Source organism: Lepisosteus oculatus, chromosome 1, assembly GCF_040954835.1.
Source record: "Lepisosteus oculatus isolate fLepOcu1 chromosome 1, fLepOcu1.hap2, whole genome shotgun sequence".
NCBI classification, from domain to species: domain Eukaryota; kingdom Metazoa; phylum Chordata; class Actinopteri; order Semionotiformes; family Lepisosteidae; genus Lepisosteus; species Lepisosteus oculatus.
The window spans coordinates 32,568,694-32,589,001 of record NC_090696.1 but is presented as its reverse complement, the minus strand read 5'-3'; the positions used below and the strand labels follow the sequence as shown (position 1 = coordinate 32,589,001).

Here is a 20,308-nt window from a genome sequence, read left to right as displayed (position 1 = left end):
GCAGGCTATATTTTCCATATATGCCTGCTGGAATGTAAATTGTAAAATTAAATTTTATCTCAATATACACATACATTTACTTTCCCTTTTAATATTACACTGTAACTTTGAACATGTGATAAAGTAGGGCAACTAATTTATAAAGGTATTTTGAACATATAAATATTAGTTAATGGTTTCAAGCTCTGTCTCCAAAAACAAGTACTGTACCAACTCACGATGATACAGCCAAGATGTATTACAGTTTTTTTCTAGAAATTACTTTATCAATGATAATAATGTTCACTTTTCCAGCAGCAACATCAAGAAAGTGTCATTTGCAAATTTTCATTTCTGCGTTGTTACTTTTCCCTACTGTTACTGGGAGATCCAATCCTCCAATCAATGCTCACTTTCTCTTAAGGCTCAGTGAATGAAATGAGGTCCTCACAGGTGGGGAGATTATAGAAGTGAGTACAAGAAGACCACATTTTCATGTGTTTTACAGTAGCTGTAAGCCAACTTCATGAACAATTGGTGATTTTAAAGTCAATGGTTATTTTTTAATAAAATAGGAAATAGTACCATCCAATTACGAAACCTTTGTGTTGTGAGGTACAGGTACACAGTACAAAGTACTTGTTCAAATACATTTTGTTCCATTTATGCTATCAGTTTTTGTCAGGTAGAAATGAAAAGGTTACACATAATGTATTAGATAATTCATTGTTATGCCACTAAACTATCTTTTAAATTCTTCATTTACTTGAAAAAATATTCTTTATTTCGCTGATCGAGTAGGACAATGAACTGTTTATTTGAACATTCTGTTTATTTCAACTGTTTATGTAACAAAGTCTTATTACTCATAATTGATTTCATTTAGTTGAATGTCTTGATTAACATATGGCACATTACGGATAGGCCTATGTGTTCTTTCCTTTCAATGAAAATTAACTTAATTTAAATAAAGTCCTTCTATTAAGCCAATGGTTAAAATTTACTGTGTTATTTTATGAAGATTAAAAGTAGTTTTTGGTGCATTAATACCTCTCAACATTGTCATTGAATTCTGATGAGTTTCCAAATATTACTGATTGCCTGAACATCATGTATCTCAAGAGCAGCTTCTGTGGTAGAGCAGTCACATGCAGCACTGAACATTTTGTTAGTCAATGGACACACAGATTTTCATTTCTTCATACGTGATTGTTTATATAGAGTGGGTGGCGCATATTTGCAGGAAAGTCATAGTCACCAGTAATAGAAGCCCAGAGCAAGAACACTGTAAAATGTCTTCCAAGGTGTCAGTTCCCTCTTGTTTTTAAACACTCTTGGCATGGCAGAAAGCTTGATGTTTTTAAACAAATACTGATGCTATTTGACAGCAGCTAGTTTTGTGATAATTGTGCCAATGTTTAACCACTGTAGTCTCAAATCATTTTAATGATTACTTTAGGGCCCTCAATGACAACATCGTCCTCCTTAATGATACACTACAGTTATCAGTGTTTTCTCAGATTTCTGGCCTAGAGGGCAGCTGTACTTCATTTCTGCTGCCAAGGCAACAGTCTTGCTGCAGGCAGTGACTCAGGAAGCATCTGTATACTGTAGTAGAAGCAAGATACTAAAAAAGAAAATTGGCTCTCCCATGTGGTTTCTGATAGAGCTGAAAGGATGCCAAAAAACACAGATACGACTTCAACTGGTTACAAATATTTATCTATTTTAAATGTCAGGTGAGTAATCAATATGATGCCGTGAACAGGAAAAGGATATGTGTTGTTTGTTGAGAGCTCAACAAAGCCTGTATTCTTGCTTTCATTGTACTCCCTTGTCAAACATTAGTGATTAAATTTCTAAGCCAGATGCTAATCTACATGGTCACCAGATGTGTACTATTGTCATTGTGCTCTGAGTCATATCAGGAGCCAGCAACCTGTTTCTCACAGGAGATGAATGATTTAAGCCAGGAGCTTGCATTTTATTGAAGCAATACCTAATATACAAAATTACTGTATTTATTTTCACAGAGACTTTAATAGAGGTTCATTTTGAAAGACAAATCATAATTGCTGACATGGCATTGAAACCAAGAAAAATTAAGTGAATAGTTTCACTTTTCACTTAATTGGGGGGGATATACGGTAAAAATCAGATGTTTCTTTAATTCATATCAGTTCAATGTACTGTTGATACTGTTAATAATCTGTTATTATCTACTCAGTTATTTGAGCCAGTTTCCAAGCATAGACATGTTCTGTACACGTACGTGCAATAAGACTTAACTTAAAAAAGAAAAAAATACACTTATTGTATGAGGTGCAAAATAAAATAGATGATTCACTAAATTAACACAGATTTACTTTTATATATTGCAAAAACGTAATTACAATAGAAAGGTTTGGTGTGAAATGCTTTCCAAAATTATAGACCTTGCATTAGTGTTTCAATGATTATAAAAGTCATATGCAAACTGCAGTGAGTTGCTGATACAGAATTAAATAAAACAAATCTTTTTAATTTTTTGAAAGATGGTCAGTTTTGAAATTTACTGTAGAAATGCAATAGTCCCTTCACAAAACTATGGGATATTTTCTTTTTATGGAAATGTAATTATTTTGTTTTTTACATCATTATTGAAGTGCCTTCATCAACAACTCTAGATGTTGAGCTGAGAACTAGCAGACACTTAGATAAGATCACTTTATTAGCCGTATACAATTCCTTGCATTAGGAATTTGTTTTTTCGCATACGCCAGCTAGCTCTCCATGAGACACACAGGCAGGGAGAGAGAAGCTAGGGGTCAGAGCACAGGGTCAGCCATTTATATGGTGCCCCTGGAGCAGTTGGGGTTAAGGGCCTTGCTCAGGGGCCCAACGGAGAAGGATTCCTCTGCCGGCCGCGGGATTTTAACCTTCCAGCCACAGGAACAGATCCTTAGCTCAGAGCCACTGCTCTGCCCCTAGGGGATCCCCTGCTTCTTGTGGTGATATGCAAGTGTAATTGGGTATGACTATACCCAATACGAAAACAACAAAATAAACATTTCCATGAAAAGAAAATATCCCATAGCTTTGTGAAGGGACTATTGCATTTCTACAATTTCATAATTGGTTACGACTACAATTGACTATATTCCTGAATTTATAGGAACAAATTTATGGATTAAGGATATAGGAACTTACGTAAATTTGCGAAATCCACCAAGATTTTCTTTTTCAATTAGTGAACTTAGAAATGTCATAATGTGGAGGCAAGCAGGAAATTGTTTTTTTAATTTTTACCCACTGGAGCTAAGCAGGTGTGAGCCTGGTCAGTACCTGGATGGGAGACCACCTGGGAAAAACTAAGGTTGCTGCTGGAAGGTGTTAGTGGGGCCAGCAGGGGGCGCTCACCCTGCGGTCCATGTGGGACCTAATTCCCCAGTATAGTGACAGGGACACTATACTGTAAACAGGCGTCTTCGAATGAGACGTAAAACCGAGGTCCTGACTCTCTGTGGTCATTAAAAATCCCAGGGCATTTCTCAAGAAGACTACAGGTGTAACCCCAGTGTCCTGGCCAAATTTCCCATTGGCCCTTACCAATCATGGCCTTCTAATAATCCCCACCTATGAATTTGCTTCATTACTCTGCTCTCCTCCCCACGGATAGCTGGTGTGTGGTGAGTGTTCTGGCGCACTATGGCTGCTGTCGCATCATCCTGGTGGAGGGGAGTCCCCATTACCTGTAAAGTGATTTGAGTGGAGTGTCCAGAAAAGCGCTATATAAGTGTAAACAATTATTATTATTAAATGAGCTTTTATTTCAGAACATCCAAGAAACAACACAAACACGTCTCACCTCGGGCTTTCCATCCCCATGTCACTCCTGTTATATTTATGTCATACCCAATTACTCTTGCATATCACCACAAGAAGCAGGGGATCTCCTATAGATCAACTATCCTCATAAAAAGTGTTTACACAGTATGTATACAGTACATGCAGTTCCTTGCACCCTTTAAAAGTTTTCAATTGTTGCTGGATCACAAATGATATTTACACATTTTATAATCAGTATTTTTATTGTAAACTCACATGCTCAAGCATGAAACAGTTATTTCTCAGCAGACATCATAAAGTCAAAAACTGAAATATGTCACTTCCATAAGTATTTAAACTCCACACATTAATACATTAAGATTTGGTAGAGCCACCTTTTGCCACAATAACAGCTTCAAGTCTTTTGCTGTTGCTAACCACACTGGTTAGGACAGTGAAAACAAAATGTGAATGGTGAGTTATACTTTTTGGGAGAAAAGGGTAGCCATTCCCAATATACAATTTCATTGTTCAGTTTTCTGGATAAATTGCACTTCTGGCTTGAACAATCTGACCTACAGTATCTAAAGTTACCCCTTAATTCAATTGGTAGAACAATTTCAGTTCTAAAGCTCTTGGGTAGTGAGCTTCAGTGGTGGATGTTATGGTTGCCTTCCTACATATAAAGTGATTTGGGACCCTACAGGAGGGAAAGCACTGCATAAAATGCAAGGACTTATTCTTAAATTTCCTACAACAGTCCATTTGGGTTAAATATCTGTCTTGAGGTTACCCTAAGTGAAATAGTTGAGTATATTTTTAAACTCACATTATATTTTATTTTTTTCTAAAAACCCTAAAATGGAGTTCCACATGTTAATGAATCTTTAACAATGATAAAATAAAACATGTGTTATCTGCCACATGAGGTTAGATTTATCTATTGTTAGGACTGTTGAGGACTAAATGAAGGTCAGATATGTCTAAATATCTAAAACCATTGAATCATAAGGGGGTGTACTTTTTCACGATATATGGCACCCCACCCTCCAGTAAGCCACAGTTTATTCAACTCATAATTCAACACTTTAATTGTTTACTCTTCAATGACACCTGTCCTAAGTCACTATAAATAAATACTGATTTTAGACATTAGACTACAGAATTACAGTATAAGACAACACCATCACTATAAGAAAACGGCTGTTTATTTATGTTCAAACATCTACAGAATATTTATAGCATGGAATAAAAAAATAATTGATCTGTTTGAATTTTACCTGAGGCATTTCAGCCTTTTCAAAATATAATCTAGAAGAATTACATTGTACTTTTCAGACATATATAGTTGACTTCAGAAAAGGGATACAGTAGTTGTAATCAAGATTGTCTGTTGTGCTGAAGAAGAAAACTGAAGTGAGATGTACTGTAGTTGTACATTGTTTCTGCCTGTGTTCCAAAATAATTAAATTATAGTCCATTTGCCAGATTGTTTAATCAGCAGCTTCCTTCAGATTGCTTGTGGCAGTTTGCGTCTCTGGAATGCATGCAAACAAAGCCTGAGCAAGGTCAGACTTGCCCTGTCAAAAAGGGCACTGACATACAGTAAATACATTGCCATTGACTCACAAATAAGGTTCTTGGGCTTATTGCAGTGTAAGGTGCAGCTGAAGAAGTAATTTAGAAAGTATTAATTGGAAAGGTATTGGGAATAAATCCAAAGATGTCTAATTTAAGGGTACCTTTTTTGGGACATCAAGATGCCCCCATGCTTTTAAATAAAATACTGTATCAAATGAACAAAGTAAAATGGCCTCCTCATTTCATACTATATGGTCTTATTTTTAATGAAGACCACTTAAGAAACATGCAGGAGAAATCATTTAGCCTAACATGTCATGGTGCTTTAAGATAAGTGTTCCTTTCAAGTAAAGTGAAGACTTTTTGTGATTAGTATAATCATTTAAAGTTCTTATGGAAACATATGGAAAGTTTGTGTGGGATTGTTTTAGAAATAATTCTTCCAACAACCACTTTTCATTCCAGGAACAACAGCCTGTGGTTCAGTTATGTTGTCTAAGTACATCTTTTATTCCACCAAATAAAGGTTTTCTTCAGCTTAGTTTGCACTTTAAGTATAAGTAATTTTTTAATTACTCTACCGCATCAGAATTGATCTGATTTGTGAGGTCTGTTAGAAAGTGACAGCAGAGTCGGGCAGAATAACTCAAAACTTGTATTCAACACAAACACGACTATCAGCTTTGTAATTCACTTTTGGACATATCAGATGGAAACATGAGTTTAAAAAGACTGATGTTTGTTTTGGTGAAGAATTATAAGCAATGGTTTTCTTCACAAGCATTTATGTACTATACAAGGTATTTCCAAACTTTTGAACACTGTTATATATAGAGAGAATAAATCCTTGCTCAAATGTTTAAAAGAGCTTAGTACTCACTGTTCAAGAACTTCAGTTTTTAAGTTGGTACATGTAGCAACATGGTACATTCTTTTTCTTTTTCCATTGATAACAGATACAAATTTAACTGGAACAACTCCTAATTCAAGTACTAGCATTCTATTCTAAATTAATTCCCATATAGATCTAAAAGTTTTGAAGTCCGATAATTCTGAAGTTTACAGGATAACACGATGTCCATGTTGATTGCTGTTTCCTAGTACTATGAGCTATACCATAGCATACTATATTCAAAATAATTTTAAATTCCAAATTTATAATGTTTGAAATTGGGATCTTGTACAAACCAATACATGTTTTTACCCTTTAGATTTATGCAAATACATTACTTCTTCATGGGAGGATGCTTTGGAAAAGATAAACCTACTGTACACCAATACAATACAACTGTTTCTTCTATAAAATTAACTATAGGTAATTGATAGATAACTGGATGTTGAACGGTTCAATTGGCAAAGTATTGTAGAGAATAAATGAAATAACCAAAGCAGTCCACCAATGCTGTCTGTTTTCCTTGTTTAAAGGGAAAACAGTAAAGAGTAAATGAATTATATTTGTTTAAAAATGTAATTTGATTTTAACAAAAGAAAACATGGCAAGATTGAAACGTTTTAGAAACAAAAGAAAATCACTTTATCACACCCCCATCCAGACTCCAGGATCCTGTATGATTGGCTATTACTGTACAGTATATGTGAAAATCATTAAACTAATTTCCAGCTAAAACTGAGATGGTATATCTTAATTAAAATTTCTGACAAATGACTTAGCATGATTTATGAAAGTAAAACAATGAACTGCTGCAGATGTAAAAATATTCTTCCAGCTTTTTCAGTATGTTTTTGCTTTACTCCAATGAAATACAAAAATAGGTGTTGTCCATCAGAGGGAGAATTCTCTAGTAAATGTCTCTTTTAAGGCATCATTTTGAAGGCATTTAGAATTGATTTTTTTCATTGATTAAGCCCTTATTTTTGAAATATTTCAACTGATACCACAGAGTAATGACAAATCACACCCTAGCATTGGACTATGACTTGGGAAATACACTATTCATACACCTTTCGTTGAGCAGTTGCTAGATAAGTTCCTGAGGGTGCCCACTCAGGACGTGACTAGTAATTGTTATTACTTAATTTCATGTACATTCACATACATAAAACACATACTTAAACACAGGTAAGAGTGAGCATTGTGGTGTGAATAGAGAGTGCTCTCAAAATGGATGATACTCACTGTTTGTTTGGTGTTTGTTTGGTGTTTGTACTTCCAGGGTGGGTCAGTCTATAGTGTCCTCAGAAGGCCAAACCTAACACCACTTCCCAAGGTTTATTTATGGAGATGGAAAAACCACATGCATGTGAAGAAAGGGAAATGTTATTGTTTGTATTGTTTATTTGAACCAGGATCAAAAGAACTCTGTTATTAAGATATTTGATGTTTTTGGTTAGAAAGGAATTAATTATGAATGTATACATTGTGAAATTATGATGAATTAGAGAAATGGTTCGTTCCAGAGGGGTAGGGACTTACATGCTATTTAAGCTGGCTCCTCAGCCTAAGAGGGAGTTGTTGGTGGTGGTTGGTGAGTCAGGTGGTGTGACTTAAATCAGAGAGAAGGCACTAGGAAAAGGAGGATTTGTCTTTAATTGAATAATTATTTTTGTTCCTTTTTGGGTTTTAGTTTTTCTGGTGTTGGGGACTGGGAGCACTGTAAATAAACTGCACTTATTTTACTTGAGTGCTTTGCGGTGGAGCTGTTTATTTATAAAACACATCTATTTTGGCCTTCCTCATGTGATGCAATCACACCCAAAAACATGACATGGACCACAAATATTGACATACACCGAGTCTGAGTTGTAATCCTTCAAACATGCCAAAAGGTTCCTCATTACCATTCATATAAGACCTAAATAATTGCCAAAATAAAACAATGCAAATCATGAATTTCTAAATCAAATTTCATAATGAATTGCTTTATAGTAGCAAGAGGTTTAGTTGTCACGCAATCCTGTCTCTGTGGGTAATGTAGACCGGGATATCTTTCTTCCACCAATCTTGACAGGAAACAAAAACTCAAAATGTAAGGTTTCAGGACAAACAATTGGTACTGTAGATTTATTAAGGTTGTGAGGCCCATAAGGACTCCCCAGCAACCTCTGGGTGTCTCTCATGGACAGAGTACAGGGACAAGAAAAACAAAAATAAGGATAGGAATGATACAACTAAAAAAAGCTATCTGCAAAAAAAAAAAACACAAACAAAAATTAAACCAATTGTGGATTACCACCACTATGCCTCCTACACTGGACACTGAATCACTGACCAACTACTCTCCTCTCAAAACAAAAAGGTCCACAGTGCTCTGCTTCCCAGCATTCCTTTTATGTGGCCTGGAATGTTCCAAAACACACAAACCATAAAAATAGTAACAGTAAATCAAACAATCAATTTCCATATTATTACAAAGCTTAAATTATTTTAAATTTAATTATTATTCACTTAAACTATTCACACACAAACAATACAAGAGAGACGGACATTACATTATAGACATTTTTTATCAGATTAATAGTTGAGGTACAGTAATATGATAGAGTCATCTGAGGTTTCTAGAAAATATGTCAGTCACACCTGCCTTGATTAACTAATGTGCTGCCTGTGGAATGGAACTTCACAGAAAAAGGCATATCTAATTGGTCCTGTGTATAACTGGACAATCTTCAGGAGTGGTACCAGTCTGTATATTTCTGTATAGTCAGCAACAGGTGCAAAGGGCAAAGGGCAGAGGGCTGTGTCTAGGCTCCCTCTGTTAAGGGAGGGAGAGTGTGTCAATTGTATCCTGAATTTTAGAGAGTTTAGATAGCATAGTGTTTATTCAATGCCTGTGCTTTAAGGGGCGGAGCAGTGGTACTGTGGCTAATGATCTGCACTTGTGGCTGGAAGGTTGCTGGTTCAAATCCCACAGCCAGCAGAAAAATCCTATTCTGTTCAGCCCCTGAGCAAGGCTCTTAACCAAAGCTGCTCCAGGGGAGCCATATAAATGGCTGACCCTGCACTCTGAGCTTCTCTCTCCCTGTCTGTGTCTAATGGAGAGAAAGCTGGGGTATGTGAAAAGACAATTTTACAAGAAATGGTATATATATGGCTAATAAAGTGATCATATCTTATCTTAAATCAGTGGCCAACTGGCAGGCCTAACACCAGTTTTATGATTGAAACTCTACAGAGATAATGCAAACATGCAAGGAGTTTGTAATGGATTGGGTTTAATGAAGAAAAAGGTGGAACTGATTGAATTTAGCATTTGTTTTTATAGTATGTACTGCTTTTCCAGACTGTGGTAACCTGGAGAGATTCCCAGAGTCAACTGTGAAAGACCACCCAAATGTGCATGTGTAATCTGGTGACATGTTGCCTCAGGGTTACAGTTTATGACACTTTGGAGGTTGGCATTTCCACATTTGGTGTCACTAGTGGGATTCCAACTTTGTCCACTTTATTAGCCATATACAATTTCTTGTATTAGGAATTTGTCTGTTCACACACCACTGCTTGCTCTCCACAAGACACAGACAGGGAGAGAAGCTGAGGATCAGAGCACAAGGTCAGCCATTGTACAGCACCCCTGGATCAGTTGGGGTTAAGGGCCTTGCCCTACAGACCCTGCCGGCCATGGGATTTGAACCAGCAACCTTCCAGCCACAACCACAGCTCCTTAGCCACAGTGCCACAGCTCCACCCTGAGGGCTGTCTTATCCCATATTCACATACAGTACATGCCCTAAAGTTAAATTGGCTATGGAGAAATTCAATCACAGACTACTTAGATTGACAACAATAGATCGGTTTAGTGTTAAAATGATAGTATCTGTGAAATTATATTGTCGGCTTTTTATCATGAGCACCTGGATTAGTTAATGCACTTAAATACCAGACATTTGAATATGTTAAACGTTCTTATATTCCTTTTATCCTAAATGTTTAATTATAAATACCCCCCTTTTCCAGATGCTGTATTTTGTGCAGAACAACAGCATGGTGATTACCAATATGTGCTGGTACAAGTTTCACAACTAATGGGTTCTGGGTTTGATTCCAGTGCTTCAAGCGCTTGCCTGTTTGGCATTTGCATGCCTCCCCTATGTTCTTCTCTTCTTTTCTCTCACCTCCCATAGACATGCAGTTTAGGTTTGATTAGCTGTTCTAAAATGTTCCTTTCTAGGTATAAGGGGTTTCAAGAGGATTTCATACATGGTGGGACTCTGAGAAAAAAAGTATTTAATTCTTTCATATTTTGTTCCTAGCATAATCTGTATTGGCTATGGAATATACCCTAGATGGAAACAATTTCTCAGAGTTGCCTATTCTACTTTGTGACGTTCTGGTGGTCCTTTCAATTTCTGTTATTAAACTTGTGTTTAATGAAAGAAAATGACTTTTCACAGCCACAGCTGTGGTTATCCACTCAGTACACCCAATACCCGGAAATAAACTCCAGAGCCATGCATTAAATAGCAGCTAGAGATCACAAACACAGGTTTTACTCAACATAGTAGTTTATCTATACTGGCAAATCAATGCAGTGCCTTAACCCATATCTACAGACCCTCAGATCCCATACGATGTCCATATGCATGATCATTCAAGCTGTTAGAGCTGGCAACAGAATTATGTCTATAGATCTAAAAGATCTGTAAAGTAACTATTTCCATATTGCTATATTGAAACAACACGGACACTAGTGGCATTATTTAGGAGAGAGTTTGAATTTTATGCCCTCCCTTTTGGACTCCTGCTTGCACTTAAGACATTCCCAAACCGCATACAACTAACTCCACTACAATTCCAGGGAATGCAAGGTTTAAATTACCTGGAGGTTTAGTTCACCTTCAATTACTGCTATAACACATAGCCTTAACTATAAATCATGAAAAAAGTATTATGTCACTGACATATTCTGCCACTTTGTTTGGCCTACAGCTTGAAACAATGAGCAGACACTTGCTAGCAGGTGCTACAACTATAGCACAAGTCTCTATCATGGGTTTAGAAGTAAATCAGCTTATGTCAGCAGACTAACCTCTCAGTCCTTACAATGGAAACGACATTAATGGATTCAGACAAGCAACAGCCGCATCCAACACTCAGCACCACTCCACTCCTGTGACTCTATATATACAGTATCATGCATGGAAGCAAGACATCAGGTTTGGTGCTGCCTACAGTACAGTATGTCACATCGGGCACAATGCACTACAGACATCTTCTCCCCACATTAGGCACAGTCCACTAAATTCCTTTCTACTTCCTAAACTCTCCTCCAAAATTATTCCTAAATGGACATCTACACCGGAGCTATGTGATCTTCCCTGTCCTGGTTCCCCATAATCTGCCATGTGAATGTGCTGGAAACCACATGTCCATCCTTTAGAAACACAGTCTCGAAATCTGCCACATCCCTTGTGCATTACTGTGTTATAGCTCACATGTATTGCAGAGGCAGTTGCCCATTTGCAGATGCTTCAGTATTCATCACCACTGGTGATGACTGAGTTTGTATAGAGGAAGGTAACAATGGGCGGCTTTCATAATCTTGATTCCCTGAAAAGGTGTCATCAGCTTTTTTGGGTCCCTTTAAGTTGACCTACCTGCCTTTTGGCTATCCCAAATTTAAGAGAAGGGCAGACCCATTGGGATGACATGGCTGACCCTTCATGGGACTAATTTGGTACAAGGTCTCAGAATAAAGGGATTGAGAAGGCACTTCCCAACCTGCAATGACTGCATTCTTTCAGAGGGAACCAAGGTTATGAAGACAACACACCATTTACATGTCCTTGTAACAGGAAGGACTTCACATAACAGAAATTAGTTGTTAAAAAAACTGCCTCCTTTGGAATATCTCCCACACAAGACTGAATACTGTAGTTAATCTAATGCTTTTGTGAGAAAATAAATAACATTCTGTTTCTGAGTAAAATCTATGCTGAAGCCAGCCTCTGCATACCTCCAAAGCAAGCAACTAGTAGTAGGTAAAAGATGAGAATGTGATGGAATCTGCCTGTATGAGAAATGGCACTAATATAATTAAAACCACACTGTACCTAATACGCTTCCTATTAACCTTATATAACTAGTGTATCGTTATTTCATTTCGTGCATATTTTTATTAGGTGGGACTCAGGTGACAGCTTTGTGAAGCTGCCCCCCCCCCCTACAAACAGCTCAAACAATGAAACCCACCTCATTTGTTAGTGCGGTGCTTGTGCCGGTTTCTGCCGTTGAAAGTAGCGTTTGTGCTGCTTTCGTTTCTGAGATATAGCGGTTTGTTGTTTCGGGGTCATGGCGTCAATCAGCTACCATAAAACGTTGTAGAACCAGTCTAATTTGTTAGTGCTGCGTTTGTATCGGTTTATGTCACTGAAAGTAGCTTCCAAGCTGCGTTCTTTCCTGAGATATAGCGCCTTCTTTTTGGAGAAGTCAAGGGGAACCAGACCGGCCTCATTCGTTAATGCGAGTGTAAATCCGACCTATCTGTCCAGCCACGTATTTAAAAAGGCTTTAATTTGCAACTTTATGAACAACAAAACCACTGTTTCACTTTTTATGCAAAGCAAATTCGTCAAGGAACCAGTGTGTTTTTTACACAGGTAGTTCATAACACAGAAGAAGCAACATTGGAAAGTCTACCGTCTTACACATGCAGACCGCGGCAATATTGGAAAAATATTTTTATTTTCACATAACAGAGGTGAACATATATCTAAGTTCCTTAATAAACTCTCATTATCCACGTGTTTGTATTTACAGGGTTCTCATGCGCAAACATGAAACGATTAGCTCACAGTCTTTTTATCTTTGTGTTTCTGGTCAATCCTTGGTGTAGAGTACAGCGTGAGGGCACACCTTGACCTCTGAAGACAGAAATGAGCGCCTTTGTTCGATCGTCATATTTCTCCCAGGTGAAGTTGTGTCTTTTGCAGTATGTAGTGTAATGACCCAGGACATGTTTGCTTGTCCAGCTCCATGAACTTGTCCTCCCAGCCAGCAAACAGCAGAAACGACGGAACCCACCGCATTCGTTAGTGCTGCATTCGTTCCGGTTTGTGCGTTAAAGTTGGTTTGTGCTGCTTTAGTTTCCGAGATATAACGCCTTGTTTTTTTTCGGATAATCACATGACTATCTTCAAGGACGTTTACAGGTACTGTACCAACATACTCGGTACTTTAACTCCTGAATGTGATTTAAACGATGGGTGCAATTTGTTTTCTGAGTCTGTCTGCTTGGTGGCGTGGATATATAAATATATTTCAATATAGCGCCTTCTTTTCTGGCTGTGATATCACCCTGTGACGTACAGTACAAAAACAGCAAGGTCACGACCACCACATCTTTCAATTGTGATCTTTTGATCAGTTGACCCGAGCCTTTGCAATTTAACACCTTTATGGTCGGGGAACTTTTCCTTGAACAGAGCAACACACCAGATGATGCAAATTTATACTAAACTCTTTAATTCTTTAATATACTCTGTTTTTATAACTTAATATTGCAAAAAAATATATTTTTATATATATACAAATATTTGCTTTTGATTTTATGGCAATACGCACAGATTATTGGATATGTTGTAAAACGTCGTTGTCCAAATAGTTGATCTTTACAACACACAGGCAGCAAATGGACAGTTTAGCTCGTACCCTTAACATTTTAAAGACAATCAATATCCACAAATATACGAGCCTGCTTAGATGTGAATAATACTTAAGACATAATGCAACAAGTTAACCATCTACGACATAAAACTGTGGTTGTAATGTATGTAAAATCACCGTGATTGTAAGATCTTTGGTTTTTATTTTCTAAGGCACGTGTTCCTTTCTTTCCCTACCGTGACACGCTGTTCCATACTATTGCGACAAGACCTCCACAGTGTGTCATGATAGGGACCGCATGTACTGTACATTGCAGCAGTGTATATCACGACAACGGGCGCACGTGACAATCACGACTGGTGCCTTGCTTCCATGGCATCCTGGCACCGCTGTCATGACAAAGGTGTCATATCACGACATGATATACCCAGATATGTATGTCATATCGCGATATATGGACTTCATGTCACGACATGGGGGTGGGGCTTTTTTGTCGGGTAGGTCATATCGCTTCATGTCACGACATGTGGGCGGGGCTTTTTGTCGGGTTAGTCATATCGCGATATAGCGCTTCATGTTGCAACATGGTGAGGGGGCTTTTTGTCGGGGTCTCATATCGCGACATACGTTTAGCGTTGTAGCCTTTGTGCTGCTTTCATTTCCAAGATATAGCGTCTTGGGTTTTCAGGTAGTCACGTGACTATCTACAAGGAGGTTTACAGGTACAGTATCAACATCCTCGGTACTTTAACTCCTGATGTGCTGAAAACAATGGGTGCAATTTATTTTCTGAGTCTGTCTGGCCTGGTGGGGTGGGTGTTTGGATAAATTTCAATATAGCGCCTTCTATTTCGTGACGGCAAGGTCACGACCACCAGATCTTTCAATTGTGGTATTTTGATCAGTTGATCCAGCCTTTGCAATCTGAAAAAAAGGCGCAAACGCTACTTTTAATGACACCAACCAGCACAAACGCAGCACTAACGAATGAGGGGGGTTTCATCGTGCTGTTTGTTGGTGGGGAGAGCTTCAGATGGCCTAAGTCATTTGCATTGCCATTTCAACTGCTCCTTGTAAAAAAAATCCATTATCACAATGAAGTGCTGTGCATTAGAACTGTAAATTACTAATTACACTTAATAGTGGCATTCTCGATGCAAAATACGAATCACCAGTTCGTTTACCTTAATGGATATTAGCTGTTGAATTACATTTATTTATAATGCTATTTTTAATTGAACGGTAATTCCTATCAGTGAGAAGTAATAAAGATTATAGGTGAATTCAGAGTGCCTTTGCCTGCGACACCGTGGATTCACTCTACTGCTTACTGCACCTAAACGATTTTCATGTGCGTTTCTCCGTGTACTTCATTCTTAGCGAAACCTTCACTTATACATACGTATCTAATCTATATCGTTAAAATTATTTGAATAAAACGCGCTTTCTCATAATTATATAACTGGTATTTTTTAGGAAAGTGTTTCTTCTAGTATACCTTCACTATATAGCCGCCTTTTTATCCTGTTTTCGTTATTAAAGAACTAAGTACTGTCGTTGTACTGGTAGGACCAAGGTTCCAAGGAAGCTTTGTATGCAGAAGTTGTGTATTGCGTCGTGTTCTCTTCTATGGCTAGCACCCAAGCACTGCACAAATTCATTTTCTGCCTACGTCCCTTCTAGCGCAACCCCCCTACAGTATTTAGTCTGTGAGAGAGCCCTGTCTTCCTACATGGACGATTATTAATTACCACTCCCCAACCAACGAAACCCTTCTACTGCTGCCTTCTGCAGCAATTCACGGCATAGTGCAACAGCATACACACACTTTTTAGCGTAATCTAACCTGAAATATACACTGTGCACTAAGATTGACAGGAAGCTCGCCCATACACAGGAAAAAGGGGTTTCCTGGAGTCGAAACAAGCTGCGTGCGTTACCAATAGACATACAACCTGTGAAAGGAGGCGGACGTATCTGAACTGTAGGCTAGGTTGAGCTGCGAGCAGGAGACGGAGAAATTGATACAGTGGAGCAGAAAATCTGGGAGACCTTTACTGTGTAGAAATTTGTAACATTGTTGCAAGTATTTTGCTTACTAAAGACTGAAAGAAGCAAGAGAGATCAGAGTGGTTTCCCATTTGGGGACGAGTTAATTGTTGAGCAAGGGCTATAACGGATCGTTTTCAGCTACAATTTAAATTTGACTGAAATATTACGCTGGAAATGTCCGAAAATAAGCCGAATGATGATCCGAAGTTGTCAACGACGGACAGGGTGGTGAGATGTAAGTATAAATGTATTGCTCGTGCTAGTTAGGAGGCTTTTCTCAGTAATTTGAAGACTATTTTTATTATTTGCATTTTCCCCTGCACTAGGGTTTGTCTAACCACACTCCGTAGCACCTTTTAAGCGTCTGGTCTGCTAAAGAAATGAAAAGCTGCTTTGCAGAGAAAAAGGGTGTAGCTGTATTAGCATAAGTAGGAAGTGAATGTAATTATTTACTCAGGTTTGAGGCATGCCAGTTCTACCCTAATTTGCAGTACCCTCCTCTGTTTGCCACTGTTACTAAACACCTACTCTAGTATTGCATTCTTGTTTATAAAATTCTACCAGGGACTGCATTACACACGATCTGTGAGAGTCCCACTTCCTAGTTTAGCATCTGCTGTATTGTATGGCTTTGAACAGTTCATACTGTTTGTGTATTCATGTCTCGGTGAAGAGAAACCCGTGTTGCACGCGCTGTGAGGGTAATTGTTATCGCAAGACTGAGTTCAATAAAAGTTTTATTAATGTGATTTCAAGAATGTGGAAGCCACTATGTTGAATGGGTAGGCTGTTGTGATGACCAAATCCTTGCAAAAAACAAGGTATTATTTACGAGGAATAATAAAACATAATGCATTCTTCCGACACACTCTACACCTCTATTTTTCCATCTGTATTATAATAACGTATTTTAACAGGGATAAGGCTGAAGTAAGCGCACGTAAAACCTTTACATATCCTTCCAGTATGTTATGATTAACATCACGAAATGCTAGCTAGTATGTGGCTTGTCTTTAGATGTATGTTCATAAAATAAATAAATTTAAAAAAAATGTAAATACTAAGGTGTTGTTATGTGCATGCACTTAAATACTGATATACAATATCTGAATAATATTATTTATATTAAGTTTTAACGAGAAGTTTCAGGTTTTCCTGTTATCAGTGAACTCACTGTGCAAAACAACGGTCTTTGATTAATATATTAAATAAATATATTATGTCATTCTTTTTATTTTTGATGTCTGAGCTGCTGGATGTTTTGAAAATTTGGAACATATATTTTAGTACTATATTAGTACTGGGCATTACTATGCAGTACATACTTTTATAATTTATTGAATTAAGGCTGAGGAAAATTTAACATTCTTGTGAAGGTAATTAATCGAGAAAACGTTTTCTGAAGCTACAGAAAATTATACCTTGCTTGACTGTGAAGAATCAGAATTTCAGTTGTTGTTTAAAACAATGTACCTGAATTTAACAAGAAATGTGTCTGTTTCAAAGAGTACACCTGACTACCTACAGTATGTGTTCTTAATTTATATTTCACTTTGAAAATGATATCGACTAAATTTATATTTTGTCACATCACAATTAGTAGTCTGCCTTGGGGCCAATCCTGTGTTTCTTCAGAATACTGTATGTGCAAAATGACACCTGTAAACCGATCTGTGTGTCGACTTTAATGTGTGTTCTACCATGTTTAACCATGTAATTTGCAAAAGTCTCTTGAAATCTGTATTTTTATGGCTCATATATTTTTGTCATTATGTAAGTAATGTCATAATGTCTGCGGGAGTGGAAGATGAAACAAGGTAATGTTTTGACTGGTGATAGGATTTTTGAAACTGCACGCTTTTAATTTACAAGCCCAGCGAGAAAGATAGTGATGCAGTGAGAAATATATTACGTTGTAACTTGTGGCTTTGATTCCTTTGATAGATGTAATAGAAGCTTAAGATATTTGTACTTGTAATTGATCCCTTTGTTGTATTCTCTGTATTTTACATCTACAGAAACAATAGATAGGCTATTCATAAATCAGGTCTGATTAACTCGGAACAGATAATCATTTTGTTATTGATATGGTAACAATGATTTTAGTTTGCACATGTGATTATGATGTCCTTTGACTTTTCTTTTGCTATATTTTATTCTACACTACAATTTCAATCACTTTTTATTTTGTCTCTCTCGTGCATGTGCTTGATATTGATTTCTTTCACATTTTGCCATTTTAACAGGAAAGAAAAACCCTGGTACTGTATGTTGATGGGTTAAAGATATGTGTTTTGTTTTGCCCAGGTGTGCAGGCACAAGCACCAGATGAATTTACTGAATAAATTGGTGTCCTGCTTTAGTTAATTATACAAAATTCGTTTTGTAATTGATTTTGAAAGCAGAAAAGATTTATTTAAGGTCTTAGGGTCCCTTTCACAATGAAAAGTTATGATGGCTCAGTGCTGCCTCTGAAGCTACAGTGTGTGTTGCATGAATTGCCTATGCAGATACAGAGCCTGCACAAGCCTTTAGCCACCCTGTAAGGTGGTTCAGAGACAGTCCATAACTTTTACAGTTATCTATGTGAATGGGTATACTTTTTCTGCAGTGGAATAGCACATATTCAAGCACTGCAGCAGCACATAAGCCTGTACACAAGAGGTGACAAGGAAATAGGTGTGACTGTTGTGGATATTTTGCTTCACATAAACATATAGGGGTGTAACCCCGGCGTCCTGGCCAAATTTCCCATTCCCCCTTAACAATCATGGCCTCCTAATAATCCCCCTCTATGAATTGTCTACATTACTCCGCTCTCCTCTCCACTGATAGCTGATGTGTGGTGAGCGTTCTGGTGCACTATGGCTGCCTGCACATTGGTGGTGGTGGAGGGGAGTCCCCATTACCTGTAAAACGCTTTGAGTGGAGTGTCCAGAAAAGCGCGATAAAAGTGTAAGCAATTATTATTAATTATTATATATATTTCTTAATTTCAAATATAAATAATTCGATATAGCAAAACATTTATTTTCCTCAACTTCAGAAAATTGTGAGAGAGTTCAGTTTCAAAGTATATTTCTGGGTTGATGCTATTAGCCCAATAGTGTGGTCAGGGGTGCATTCTATATGTACAGCAATCATGCATTATCGTTTTTGCTTTCATTGCTGTTGCCTTGATGGTATATATCTTTCTCTTTTAAAGATTAGGTGTTGCCTTCTTTGAATTAAAATGTGGGATCTATGTTTTTCCTGAAATTTCAGTAATCTGGCACTGCTTGTGGTGTTGCACTGTAAACAGAAATAATCATGAATTTAAAAGAGAAAGCAAAACTACTGGGGTCCTCAGTCAAGGATGAAGCCATTTTGTTGCACTCATTTACATGACAACAACTTGCAGGGTCTTTTATGATACCCCTGTCTGTGTGAGCAGTATACAGTATTTTGGTCCAGTAACAGTACGTATGTGCTGTTTTTTTTAGGAATATGTGAAACACCTCTGTGATGGTTTAGAGGCAGCAGTTCTGTGTGAAAAGGGCACTGTAGGCATGCATTGTATAAACATTAACAGGGCTACTTTCAAAGCATTTTCCTCCTTTGCAAAACTTTCCCTATTTGTTTGTTGTCAGGATAAAGAATGTTTTCCATCTTGATTAGCATCTTTGTTCCTTTGTGAAAATGTTTAGCTACCTACGTGAATATTCTGCTCTGGAGCAAAGAACTTTCAAACCCCTGCATACTAACATATGAGCTACCATAGAGGCTTTACATTTCGTCTTATTTATATTTTCATATTCCAGACGTTTTCAAATGTGAAGTGTGTCTCAGGAGTGTCTGCTGATAAAGGAGTCTCGGTATAAGAGCGATCATGTCAGTGGCTATGGTCTCGGTCCATCAGTTGGTTTTCTGGCGTGTGTCCCATTCAAGTCAAAAGGCTTGAAACCAGTCAGTGATGTAATCTGGCTTCTGGTGAAGGCAGTTTTAAAGTGCTCCAGAGAAAAAATATGATGAATCATCTAAAACCGAGTTCAGAATGTGGAAAAGGCATACAAGACCATTATGTTTTGATTCTATTTAGATAGCTGACATGTAAAGGCATACAGATATAAGGACCAACCGACCACTCTTGCCCTCTATACCAAGCGGTTGGCTGCTGGATATCATCTAGCCGTTTCTTGATAGAAGAACTTCCACCAGCTTCCACAACATGGCTAGGTAGCTTGTTCCATACTTCCACAACATTTTATTAAAAAAGCATCTCTCATTCTCAAATTGAAAATGCCCTTCCTCTTCCTCACAGTTGATTCTGCAGAAAGACTTTGTCAA

General features: G+C 37.6%; 1 protein-coding gene across 1 annotated transcript in view; it reads left to right on the top strand.

Moving 5' to 3' along the window:
* Positions 1-15,734: 15,734 nt before the first annotated feature.
* Positions 15,735-20,308, top strand: part of LOC102688566 (protein phosphatase 3 catalytic subunit alpha) — a 166,405-nt gene continuing 161,831 nt past the window's right edge. The window contains exon 1 of the mRNA XM_069189313.1: positions 15,735-16,217. Coding sequence (XP_069045414.1) covers positions 16,157-16,217 — 61 coding nt within the window. The 5' untranslated portion in view covers positions 15,735-16,156. The remainder of the gene's footprint in view (positions 16,218-20,308) is intronic.